Source organism: Osmerus eperlanus, chromosome 13 (genome assembly GCF_963692335.1).
Source record: "Osmerus eperlanus chromosome 13, fOsmEpe2.1, whole genome shotgun sequence".
Lineage (NCBI taxonomy): Eukaryota > Metazoa > Chordata > Actinopteri > Osmeriformes > Osmeridae > Osmerus > Osmerus eperlanus.
In genome coordinates this window covers 13,585,701-13,598,239 of record NC_085030.1, presented here as the reverse complement: position 1 = coordinate 13,598,239, position 12,539 = coordinate 13,585,701, and the positions used below count along the sequence as shown (strand labels likewise).

General features: G+C 41.4%; 2 protein-coding genes across 3 annotated transcripts in view; one reads left to right on the top strand and one right to left on the bottom strand.

The window, feature by feature from the left end:
• Positions 1–258: 258 nt before the first annotated feature.
• On the bottom strand, positions 259–6,381 carry LOC134032438 (uncharacterized). Its single transcript, XM_062476408.1, has 6 exons — positions 6,181–6,381; positions 4,548–4,886; positions 4,200–4,457; positions 3,939–4,079; positions 2,978–3,082; positions 259–1,712 (listed from the first exon to the last, which is right to left on the bottom strand). Exons 1-6 carry the CDS (start codon positions 6,224–6,226, stop codon positions 1,447–1,449), a joined length of 1,155 nt encoding a protein of 384 aa, XP_062332392.1. The 5' UTR covers positions 6,227–6,381; the 3' UTR covers positions 259–1,446.
• A 929-nt stretch (positions 6,382–7,310) lies between these two features.
• Positions 7,311–12,539, top strand: part of LOC134032052 (rod cGMP-specific 3',5'-cyclic phosphodiesterase subunit alpha-like) — a 154,802-nt gene continuing 149,573 nt past the window's right edge. For both annotated transcript variants that reach the window (XR_009931979.1, XM_062475844.1), the window contains exons 1-11: positions 7,311–7,564; positions 7,745–8,089; positions 9,438–9,590; positions 9,917–10,006; positions 10,143–10,283; positions 10,519–10,593; positions 10,704–10,768; positions 10,938–11,004; positions 11,349–11,396; positions 11,596–11,745; positions 12,354–12,497. Coding sequence is in view for 1 of the 2 variants with exons in the window: in XM_062475844.1 (XP_062331828.1) it covers positions 7,433–7,564; positions 7,745–8,089; positions 9,438–9,590; positions 9,917–10,006; positions 10,143–10,283; positions 10,519–10,593; positions 10,704–10,768; positions 10,938–11,004; positions 11,349–11,396; positions 11,596–11,745; positions 12,354–12,497 (1,410 nt within the window). In the remaining variant the exon portion in view is untranslated. The remainder of the gene's footprint in view (positions 7,565–7,744; positions 8,090–9,437; positions 9,591–9,916; positions 10,007–10,142; positions 10,284–10,518; positions 10,594–10,703; positions 10,769–10,937; positions 11,005–11,348; positions 11,397–11,595; positions 11,746–12,353; positions 12,498–12,539) is intronic.

Here is a 12,539-nt window from a genome sequence, read left to right as displayed (position 1 = left end):
ATGTAAAATGTAATGCTGAATACTGAAGTGTGAAACACACTTTTTTTCTTATCTAATCTTCACACATCTGCAATATTAATCTCCAATTGTATGTAACATTTGACAACTGATAGCACATGGTCAGTAGACTGTTCAAGTAGTACAAATGTTAACCAATGGAGAGCAGCAGAGTTCCATTCTGTGTCTCATTGGCCAAACTAGACACTTTTCTGGAATATTTAGAAATGACTGCCAATTAGTTTTAGCAGAAGGAAGGAAAATTTTGAGTGAGGAACATCAGGGTAAAATTGGCCGTGGCCTCTTACATTTTACCCGTTTGATCCTCACTCATAATTGTCCTTTTAAACTTTTTAAGGTGCAGTGGTCTCTTAATTTTTCCAGAGCTGTGATTACATACATATATAATCATGTAAAGAATTTATAAAATAATGAGATACATCCCATGAATTTATCTTATACTTTACTTAACATAAAAAATATATACATATGGAACTATTTACATTTCCTTACAGGTAAGAACCCAAAAACCCCAATGAAAATAAATCAGAAAAATAATTCTGAGAGATGTGTTGGACAAAAAGAGAAGTGTCTGTTATGGAAAAACTATTTGTGTTCTTTCAGTGACCACAGGTACTTCACTGACACAGCCTTTATAAGGCATCGTGAGTTAGGGGAAGTGATGAGAAGTACCGAGGACATGACAGATAGACAGAGGAAACAGGCCCCTGAGTAAAGGGTCAAATAGAGACGTTTACAAATTTAACATAATGTTAACCTTGCCAGACAGCTAGATTCTGGAGATCATGACCATGCGAATGTAGCCGGTGTGTATCGGTTAAAACTAACTCCTCAAGTATGTAAACAGGCCACCCGCGTCAACAAAGAGCTAGCTTTTCGTTGGCATAGCTGGTAGTGCTTGGGAAGTCAGAGGTGGTTCGATCCCAGTAAGGGGCGAACATCGGCCCGTGTACCTCTGATGGAGCAAGACCACGTCTGTTAGACGATAATCCATCTTGCCAAGCTCCAGTTTGTCCTCGGGCCCGAGTGGTTGGGACCACATCATATGAGGAACTAATGGCAGTTACGGCCGTGGTTGAAGTTAGCCCGTGAACAAACATTGAAATTAGATTCTGTTGTCTTTTTGGTGGCATATTCCGGTGTGTCAACATCTTGATAGATAGATAGATTCAGTAATGGTCGTTAATGTAAGCAGTGATGTACACATTTGAAAGTCCTGGTAGGCCTTCTGCTATCTCCAAATAATAGCACAAATACCTTTTGTCCAATCAAATTACTTGATCGGAACTAACTGTTGTATAATAGATGTTATCAGTTTTAATTTGGAAATCAGAAGGTGCCGGAACCCGAAGTGCATGAGAGCGGAGGTTACCGGGACGCTCAATAGCGACTTTCATAACTGTAGGGCCTAGCACATGAATTAGCACATCAGTTAGGACACGGTGTTAGCCTGCGTACGGAGGAATACACACATTCCTCCTGAGGCTTGTCCACCTTCCTCCCGGGGCGTGTCATGATCATCACCTCGCCATACTCCACCTCCCCGCGGGGGCTCTCCTCCTGACGCCCGGCGGCCCCGGACACCTTCACCTGGCCGTACTCCACCTCAATAGGAGCCTGCTTCTTCTTCTTCTGTCTCTCCTGGTTCTTCTTCACGAATCGGACATCGGCGTAGGTCACCTCACCTTCATCTTCTGTGGAGAGACATGAGAGTTAGATCTACATCAATGTGTGACCAAACATTTTCTTTTAGTTGTTTTTTAAATAGATTTTTTACAGTTTTTTCCGTTAGAAGACGATTTTATTAATGTTGTAGCCCAAGAGTGCTTTTGAGTGGAAGTTTCAGATGCTATTTACTTGCAGTAAGTGTTCGAAATTTTCACATCTTGGGTATAGCCACTCAACTTAGTCAAAGAATGCTGATAAGTAGGCCTATGTGTTAAAGTGTGGCTCACTGGTTAATTTTAGCAACAGTTGAGGGTTTCACGTAGCCTAAACGTATTTTTTTCTTAGGGCGTGTTCCAGGGGCGAATCTAGGTTCCCATTTTTGGGGGGGCTAAGACCCTAGATAAAACCTATCATTTTTCCTGTGACACAGCAAAACTAGGGGCGTCTGGGGGCATGTTCCCCCAGAAGAACTTTTTGAAAATATCTTTTTAAATAGTGTCCTCTAGTGGGTTTTAGGAAGAGAAATTAACAAATTTAGATTTAAAATATGAAATATTTTCATCATTATTTTTTTTATTTTTTTCACAAAATAGGGCGTGTTCACACCAGCCTGGTTTGGTCCAGTTGAACTGAACCCTGGAGCGTTTACACCTAATGAAGCTCTAGCGAAGACCATACTTCTTGCATGCTCACTCATATATGCATCGCCTGGACTACAATCATGATGTCAGCTGTTTGGATGAGTCGGTTTGGAATGAACCTAAACACGATAATACGCTCATTTTCAATAACAGTAGAAATATATGCATGTTAATTTTCTTTTATGATATCTTCAGACCTTCATTCATGTGCGCAGGATAAGAATACAAAAATATTTTTTAACATATTCTGTGAATTAGGCCTATACCCAGTCCAGTTTAACTTTGCTTCAGACTAAATGGCTTGTGATAGTATTAAAAACACATAACCTGTAAAAACACATAAGCATCTTGTGTTTATGCCTATGTCTATTTTTTCAAAGGTGCTGTAACACATACAGTGAGATTGAAACAATGCCTCCACAAACTTCTCCACACACAAAAAAAAGAATCAACTCCAACCCTGGGAGATAACATGCTGCTTACAACACTGGCTCCTATGCTAAGACTTGCATTTGTGCTTGACCAACACTTTAAACAATATGCTTCTACTATGTTATGACAGACACAGCATTTACAATTCATCACTGATTAATATGTTCCCTGTATGCCAATATGAAACATGGTACTGGAGACAAAATATGTGTTCTGACCTGCAGAAGCAGCAGTCTTCTTTCTGCACAGCACAAAGTAAATGCCCAGAAGGACAGCTAGGAGCAGGACTCCAGCCACTGACCCTGCTACAATCACTATCATATCTGGGGAGATGAGACACAGACAGAGAGACAGACGTTAGTGTTGCTGTCAAATGAATCAAGATAGGTTTAGGATTAGCTAAACCTAGTAAGAAGGATTTCACAAATGTATAATTATTTACTTTTCTTCCTATAAATTATTTTAGTGGCTTCTGAAGGCAAACAGTAACATGATAATATTTTAGGTCACTTTGTTGTCCATGCTATATGGGAAATACTTATTTTAAAATAATCGTAATTTTCAGTTTTCAGTTTAAGTTTGGTGTTAGTTATAATAAACATAGTAAGAAGGATTAAATATATGTATCCTTCTCTGACTCCAATGTATCCATTAAATAATGGATCAATTAAATTCCTGTACGAACAATGAAGTTGAAATATTAAAAATCACTTTGTTTTCCATGCTAAATGGAAAATACCAGACAACGCCATGTATTACCATCACTTAAATTGTGTCTTTTATTATCTCCACTATGAAAGATATTTTGATGTCACACATCAAAATATCTGAAGGCATTGTATCATAATAACATTATAATACGATAATATTATAAATCACTTTGTTGTCCATGCTGTTTGGGAAATACTCATTTTAAACTCATCTTAATCTTCAATAATCCTCATAATAATCATCATCATCACATGACCATCGCTGTGTCTAGTGTCATCTCCAATATGAATTATGTCACTAATGATAAAAATGACATATTGATATCAGTCATCACATCTAGATAATGTCATCACTTACTAAAGTCCCACTGGGTCCTAAAGTCCCCAGTTCCATTACTAGAGGCCCTGGCCAGGCCCTGGGTGGTGTGATTGGAGGGTCTGGAGGTGGCTACGTTGGTAGTCCCCTTACCAGAGGTTGTCTGAGTGGTGCTCTCTGTCTGGGCGGTGGGGTTTGTGGTGGTAGTTCTGGTACACAGGTTAGGACCAGTGGGACTGACCCAGTCTGATACCTCTGTCCCATTGGATGATGTGCAGTTTACGTATATTGTACCTAAACCCAGTCAGAGAGGATAATGGTAAAGTGGGGCAGAGTAGAGGAGTTTTTACTACGGTCCAATCATGGTGCATCATAATCATGATCATAGAATCTCACAGTACAACCAAAGCTTACCATTGCATGTTGAGACATCCAGTTCCACAGTGGCCTGACTGATGTGGTTGTTGATGGTACAGGTGAGCTTTCCTACTGTGCCTCTCTCCAGAGTCACACTGCTTCTCTCTTCATCATGGACCACCCTGGAGTCATTCAGCGCTTGTCCATCCAGAGTCCAGCTGTACCGGGGACTGTCCCCCTCACAAGAGCAGGACATCCTCATCCCTCCCTGGGGGAGACACTCTGAGATGACCTGCCTGTGGGAGGACACAGGGGCTGGGGGGGGGGAGGGGGGACAGACAGTAGTCAGGGTTAGATTCATTGGTTTTCAGATGGTTGATGGTTGTGATCCTTTCAGTTATTTACCTTCAATGAACAGTTGTAATGTATGTGTTGAAGTTGCTCCACTAGATTCTTGAGTTGTTTCTAGGGTGTATTTGTCAGAATATTCTTTCCCTATTTTATTGATCCTCAGTGTCCCGTTATTCTCATAGAATTTAACCTGGCCATCAGTTACAAGACCGCCGTGTTTTTTATAGTAAGCAACTCTATTTCTTTTCATTTGGAAGACTTGTCTTCTAGTATGTCCAACAAAGTTAAGTTCATATCCACTGATTATGTCCGTCAGATGCAGATACACAGTTCCATTCAGAGCTCCGTAACACTGAGATCCATTCTGTCTGGCATCACAGGATGTCTCAATACCTGGAGAGACAATGAGGGGAACATTAGACTGGCAGTTATCACCTATGTGTCAGAAACAGCCCAAAGGTAACATTGTATTATGTATTATTATTATTGTTGTATTATGTTGTATGACATTGTTATTACAAATATTACTTTACAAATGTCACATGAATAATGTCTGCCACACAATAATATTCCTAATGTTCATTGTTTGAATGATCATATTCATCTGGTCATGATTACCCTGTATTAGGGATAGAGGTATCAAAAGATTACATTTGCGTTAGTCAATAGGTAATAAGGCCCTTATTACATGCTTATTGACATTAATATGTGTTTATAAGACTTACAAACTTGCTAAGGATTTATTAAACATTAACTTGAAAGGACCATCGAAAAGAGTACAACGGTGGGCACTCAGGATTGTCTCACTGGGGGGCAGACATTACATTTGACATTTAGTCATTTAGCAGACGCTCTTATCCAGAGCGACTTACAGTAAGTACAGGGACATTCCCCCCAAGGCAAGTAGGGTGAAGTGCCTATTCCAAGGACACAACGTCATTTTGCATGGCCGGGAATCGAACTGGCAACCTTCAGATTACGAGCCCGACTCCCTAACCGCTCAGCCACCTGACTCCCCAGACACAGCGTACCACCTCTACCAACCCTGAAGGGAAGACAGGAGACGGCTGCAGTGAAACTGCTGAAAGGCGTGCTTGAGGAAAGCCACTCTCTGCATGACCTCGTTCCACCAACAAGGACTAGGGCCACAGGGCGGACTCTAAGAAATACCTCAGAACTCACCATCCCAACAGCCCGCACAAAAAGACTCAGCAATTCATTCCTCCATCAGGCTATCCGTCTGTACAATGAGTCAAATGGCTGAGGACACATCAGTATTATCTATGTGATGTTCTTGTGACTTAATGGTTGGTACTTGTATGTGTATATTATCTTTATATTATCTTCATATTGAGTCTGCCCATATCTATGTATCTATGTACTTGTGAATTTAGTTATCACTGTTTGATTTTAGTATGTACTGTTGTAATCTGTGTAAAATCAACACAATTCAGTGGTACATGCTTGACACATTGTGCACTGCGAGTTGATTCTCAATAAAATTGAATTGAAATTGAACTAACACATCACCAGCACCTGGTTCTAAAGTGTTTCCACTATTGTCTCAACAGATTCTCCTCTGCTTTCTTCTCTGCTCTAGTTAAGATGTATTGTTACATACTGAAGCATGATACTGTTCATCTTCTGAAAACAAATGGCTCAAACTGTAAAGCTGTAAGCATCTTACCATGAGACGCTCCCGCCAGCAGAAACAGCAGAAGCACCACTTCCATGTCTCTCTACAAACAGCCTCACTTTGACCTGATGGACATCATAGCTGACTGACACGCTTCATCCACAAAATGAGGCAAAGGGACTGTTAAAAGACGAACATATTGATCCCCTGCGAGTCGTTGTAGCCCAGCAAAAGCCCTAACCCTGATATCAATCCGGCTTATTTATAGTGTCATGCAGAGAAGAGGAAGTGTTTTACAGGGTTCCGCTTCATGTTTGTGTCAAGAGGCAGCCAGGCCCACCATCCAGATTGCTAGTGTGAAACCTTGTATGATTACAAAAGAGTGCAATATGCATCTGTAATGGTCATGTTAGCTGTAGCTGGTGAGCTTCTTGGGACAGGTAGGGTCTGTGTACTTCTGCATGGCTTGCTTGGGACTGACCCCTGCAGCTGCTGTACTTACGCCTATATTTGAACTAACATTTTAACATGTTTGATTGAAGCTCCGGATAATTTACAACATAAGAAAACGTGATGATTGTAATTTCTAAGAAAGGAGTGAAAGAGAAGAGAATCTAATTTTGTCTTTGTCACTTCTTCATTCCTCAGAGAGATGTGGTAAAGGATGACTGTAAGAGAGAGAGAGAAACAGGAAGTGACACATCCAATTCTTTAAACACAAAGCTACAGTTCTCCAATGGTTTTACTGATCTGGGTAACCAGAACTGATCACTGATGGACTAGTGTCTGGGTCCAACTACTTTACTTCAGAAATGCAAATAAATGCAAATATCTAACAGTAACAGTGTTCAGTTTTTGCAATCTGCTTCAAGCTTGCTGCAAAGTACAGAAATCAAATATATCAAAACATTTGATATACTGTGGATAATTAGCGAGCTAGGGACAGATATACGGTCATGATCACATAGTACAATAATTTTACATTTAATATTTCAGACTTTAAAATAGTAGGCAAAGTCTTATATCTACATTTATATGCTAACCCACTACCAACAACTACTTTTTTTTATAACACTCCAGGGGTAATCATGTGGGAATATCATAATCCCAATGTGTAATACGAGATTAGCAACACGCATGTCCATTTAAAACAATCCTGATAATCCCTGTTGTCTCTTAGCCTCCTCCAGGATGTGGAGACCGATAGGTCTGAACAGACAATAAAGTGAAGACAGCACCAGCTCTGAGGCTTTAGACCAAGAGACACACAGTAAAACACTGTTGGTCTGTTCTGCCTGTAACCATGGCAGCTGTGGACAAAGATGTGGCTCAGAAGTTTCTGGATAGCAACCCAGCTTTTGCCAAGCAGTACTACGACAAGACATTCCGACCCAAGGTCATCTCGGACTTGTTGTCAAACAATAAGAAGCTGGAGGTAGGTATTATGAATGAATCATACATCATGTAGGATGTATCTGAAGACCTGTATGAGTATCTTTGGTGCATCTACAATGCAATGTTTGGATCAAAGTGGAGAAACGTAAGTATGATTTATCTTCACGTAACAAGTTGTTATTTAATCACACTTTATCTGGGTATATGATCCATGCATTAGGTTGATATGAGTCGTTTCCATGAGCTGAGTGCCGTGGAGGAGAGTGACATCATGTTTGACCTGATGAGGGACATTCAGGACAATGTGCAGATGGAGAGGGCTATCTTCAACCTGATGAAGCACCTCTCCTTCATGTTGCGGTCGGACAAGATGAGCCTCTTCATGTACCGGCAACGCAACGGCACGGCCGAACTGGCGACCAGGCTCTTCAACGTGGACAAGAGCTCCTCCTTCGACGACTGTCTGGTGCAGCCTGACAGCGAGATCGTCTACCCCCTGGACACGGGCATCTTGGGTCATGTGGCCACAACCAAAAAGATGCTCAATGTACCTGATGTCTCTCAGGTAGAAGATGGGGGGTCATCTCAAGGGGTCACTTTTGGGAGCGAGATTTAGGTAGCACCGCGGGCATCATGTGTGAGTTTAAATCTGTGTGTACGTGTCTCAGTCAAGCAGAGGTATCGGCGTGATTTGTGAAACAGACTTTTTAACTGATATTATATGGTCAGCAAAATGTTCAAGTTGTACAAACGTTAACCAGTGGAGGGCAGCATAGTACCATTCTGTGTCTGTGATTCCCCAAAAGTGTATCTGACATCATTTCTTTCTCTTATTTAGAATTAACTGTAGGTCTTATGTGAGCATTTTTATTATGAAATTCCTCATTCTCCATGAATGGTCATCACTGTTCATTGTAGCATCAAAGTTTACAGTGAATGACATTTCCTCTTGTAGAATTTTAAGGTATTCAAACAGGCTGAATTCATCCATCTGCAATCACACTCTTTAAACATCACATCATATTTACAGCCAGGCAAAATCATGAAACTCATTCAAATGCTATTTTGGTATGACAATGGTCAGACACATACTAAAAGAATGATAGAGATGTGGTAGCCAGCATTCCAGTGGACGTGTGTGTGGGGTAGGAACAGTCTACTGTACAATTTACCAGCGGGTAGTTCCCCTCCCCCCCAGCCCTATATGGATTGCTACAGTAGGTGTTACTTCACTGGCTGGGGGTAAAGCCTGATAATCTGATTCGAATTAGAGCGATCCAGGATTATTTTTTAAAGGTCATGGCTCTAAAGCCATTTTCACTACCTCAGCTCTATAGACTATAGAACAAACACATTTTGTTTGTTCTATAGTTGAGTAGTTTACTTTCAGTGTTCTCTGTTTTATCTTGAAACCAATTAACGGTTAATCCTAGAATTGCATATTGGACATAAATCTAGAATATAACAATTCCCAGCCCACATACAGGCCCACACATCAGGTTCTGTGACTGGTTCATTCACCATGGTGCAGAAAGGTTTTGGGCAATCATCCTCCTTTTGCTCATGAACATAATGTAGTAGGGTGTAGTGTCAGAAGGCAGGAGAAACTTTTGGCAGTTGCTTTTCTGACAGATGTTGGAAGCCATTAAACCTGTTTTGAAGTAACCTTTTCGATTACAATGTTCCAAAAATAAGGATGGCTTGTACTTCTGGTTTGCCTTTACTTACCAAGGACTATGCTCTCGTTATAGATTTGATAGACCATCAGTACAGAGAATAATTATTTCCCTTTGAGAGGATCATTTGAGTGTTGTCCGATAATAGAGAAAATAAGTAATGAGCAACCAAATGTGTAGGTCCTTCTAAATTCATTTTGAAGATATGTAATATCTGCCTCTATCATTCTCCGTCAGAGCCCCCACTACAGTGACTTTGTCGACACCTTGACCGAGTACAGCACCAAGAACGTTTTGGCTGCTCCCATTATGAATGGCAAAGACATGGTGGCTGTGATGATGGCCGTAAACAAACTAGATGGACCCCACTTCACGGCAAAGGACGAGGAGGTAAGCATCCCAACCAGCTTCCCACTGCCTGCCACTCCCACATACCCCAAACTGTCATTATTTATAAGACTCAAATGTTAAGCGCTACATGAGGTACATACCACATACCACAGTGGTTTGAGTTTTAGTCACTCATTGCAAATACCATGAAAGACAGTAAGCTGATACATCTGGTACCTGAACAGGTGTTCATCACTGTACTGTTTTCAGTACATACTATGTAGTGTTTGTGTGTTTTCTTACCATGGCATCATCTCATTTTGGAACGACTGAAGTAAAGCGATGGTGCCGTGTGACAATCTTTGTAAATCTCTTCTTTTTTTCAGACTTTAAAAAAGTACTTGAACTTTGCCAACCTGGTACTGAGAGTGTTTCATTTGAGCTACCTGCACAACTGTGAGACTAGAAGGGGACAGGTGAGATCAGTGCTTTTCACAGACACCTTCCACTGTAGCTGAGAAGCTAAATTCTGAGCAGTTTTAACCTTAACAATTCACTTGTGCTTTAATGCGGGCTTGCGCTACCTCAAGCCTGTGAACTTCTGCGCTGCAGGTTTTGCTGTGGTCGGCCAGCAAGGTGTTTGAGGAGCTGACAGACATTGAGAGGCAGTTTCACAAAGCTCTCTACACAGTCAGAGCTTTTCTCAACTGCGATCGCTACTCCGTGGGGTTACTTGATATGACCAAGACCAAGGTATGTGCAATCTCTAACAGAGCTCCTGTTAAGCATGTTTATATGGGCTGAAACAACCTAATATTAAAACACTTTCTGTTTTAAGCAGATGTATAATTGTTTGCACCTTTAAATCCTCATCAAAACACCATAGCAAGTCAAATGGCTCAAAGAGCAAACTAATCATGACATTTTAACAACTGAAAAACCAATTGAAACTTGGTTGGTTCATATTTCAAGTGTCTGTGCATTTCAGGAATTCTTTGACCTCTGGCCTGTACTGATGGGAGAGGTCCCCCCTTACGATGGGCCCAAGACTCCTGATGGCAGAGTGAGTTCCCTTTTATTTAACAATAAAAGACCTGTACAGATCAGTTGATGCGTTTCACAATATTAGCTTGTGCACAGACTAACTCTGACACCTAACCCATGTCATTCTAGGAAGTGATCTTCTACAAAGTGATTGACTACATTCTGCATGGCAAGGAGGACATCAAAGTCATACCGTGAGTTCCAACCTGCCTCCATGTTTGTAGTCCACAGTCTCACCGAGGACTACAAAACAGAAACAGAGTGAAAGGGGTGATACCTCTGCGAGGTCCTGTATATAGATGTATACTATAGTATGCATGGTGATGTATTAATCATTGTGGCTCTCTCTGGGGCTCCTCTCAGGGGCCCCACACCAGACCACTGGGCCCTGGCCAGCGGACTGCCCACGTACGTGGCCGAGAACGGGCTGGTGAGCATCTACATGCACACGTATGAGCGGGCATCTACATGCACACGTATGAGCGGGCATCTACATGCACACGTATGCGCGGGCGTCTACATGCACACGTATGAGCGAGGTCGGAGTAGAGATCCACCACTAGCCAACTTGACAACTGTGTAAAGCTTGGAGTAACTTTGTTCAGCATCCCTGTGGAACGCTTGTGAGTACTTGTAAAGCCTGTGGCCCGATAACTTGAGAATGTTCTGAGGGCGAAAGGGGATGAAAAAAAATGTGTCTCAGACTATTGTAAATGTGATCATCCACACTGTATTTATCTGCTCTTTTCCTCTCCTGTCCTTCTTCTCTTCTAGATCTGTAACATCATGAACGCAGGCCAAGATGATTTCTTCAGCTTCCAAGTAAGATCATCAACCATGACTTTCTCAATGTTTGAACTCATTTGAATTACAGTCAACCATCCAATGGCAGCGATTTAACAATACTGTTGTCAGCCAACATTTTAAAATGTCAACACTAATGATAGGTTGAAAAGAATAAAAGGCAAGCTTTGTTCTATTCTGTTCTGTTGATTTGTATTCTATTCTATTCTTCCTCCAGAAAGAACCTCTAGACAGCAGTGGCTGGACCATCAAGAACGTCCTTTCACTTCCTATTGTCAACAAGAAAGAAGAGATTGTGGGCGTGGCCACCTTCTATAACAGGAAAGATGGGAAGCCCTTCGATGAAATGGATGAAACATTGATGGAGGTACTTTGAAGGACGGTGTGTGTATAAGAGAGAGAGAGAGAGAGAGAAAGAGAGAGAGAGAGAGAGAGCACTGTTTCAAATGTAGATTTCTTTTTTGGAGGCACCTTGAGGGCTCTGTTGCTGGGAGAACCATTTTGGGGTAAGGTCTTAACATTAGCCTAAATCAGCAAAGTTAGCTAAAAGGGAAACTAGGTTGACAAGGAACAAAGACTGATATCTTTTTCACAATGAATTACCATTGATTAGCCACTAGTTATCGTGACTCTTTTTCTACTTTTTATAACTGCAGAATGCTCAAGATATCTCCAAAAGTGTGTTTTAAACATTTACACCTTTGGTTGCACACTGCCTTTCCAGTCAGTGTTAGACTATATTGCATGCTCTTTATATGCAGTTCACTCATAACTGATCAAATATTCACCTTGTCTCTCTGTGTTCTTGTCTCTGTCTGGCCCTCTCCCCTCCCACACACACACCTTCACCTCCCACACACACACCTTCACCTCCCACACACACATCTTCACCTCCCACACACACATCTTCATCTCCCACACACACACCTTCATCTCCCACACACACTTTCATCTCTCAATGTCTGTGGATGCTAGTCTCTCACCCAGTTTCTGGGATGGTCGGTCCTGAATACAGACACCTATGATAAGATGAACAAGCTGGAAAACAGGAAAGACATCTTCCAGGACATGGTCCTCTACCATGTCAAGTGCAGAAAGGACGAGATACAGAATGTCTTGGTGAGTAAAGTAGATATCCTGTACTGTGCAAAGATGGTTTAT

Excerpts from the sequence above, each read along its gene's own strand:
- LOC134032438 (XM_062476408.1), bottom strand. The coding sequence starts at position 6,226 with ATGGAAGTGGTGCTTCTGCTGTTTCTGCTGGCGGGAGCGTCTCATG. Across the intron at positions 4,887-6,180 it reads GCTGGCGGGAGCGTCTCATG|GTATTGAGACATCCTGTGAT; the intron begins GTAAGATGCTTA and ends TTGTCTCTCCAG. Across the intron at positions 3,083-3,938 it reads CACCACTCAGACAACCTCTG|ATATGATAGTGATTGTAGCA; the intron begins GTAAGGGGACTA and ends TCATCTCCCCAG.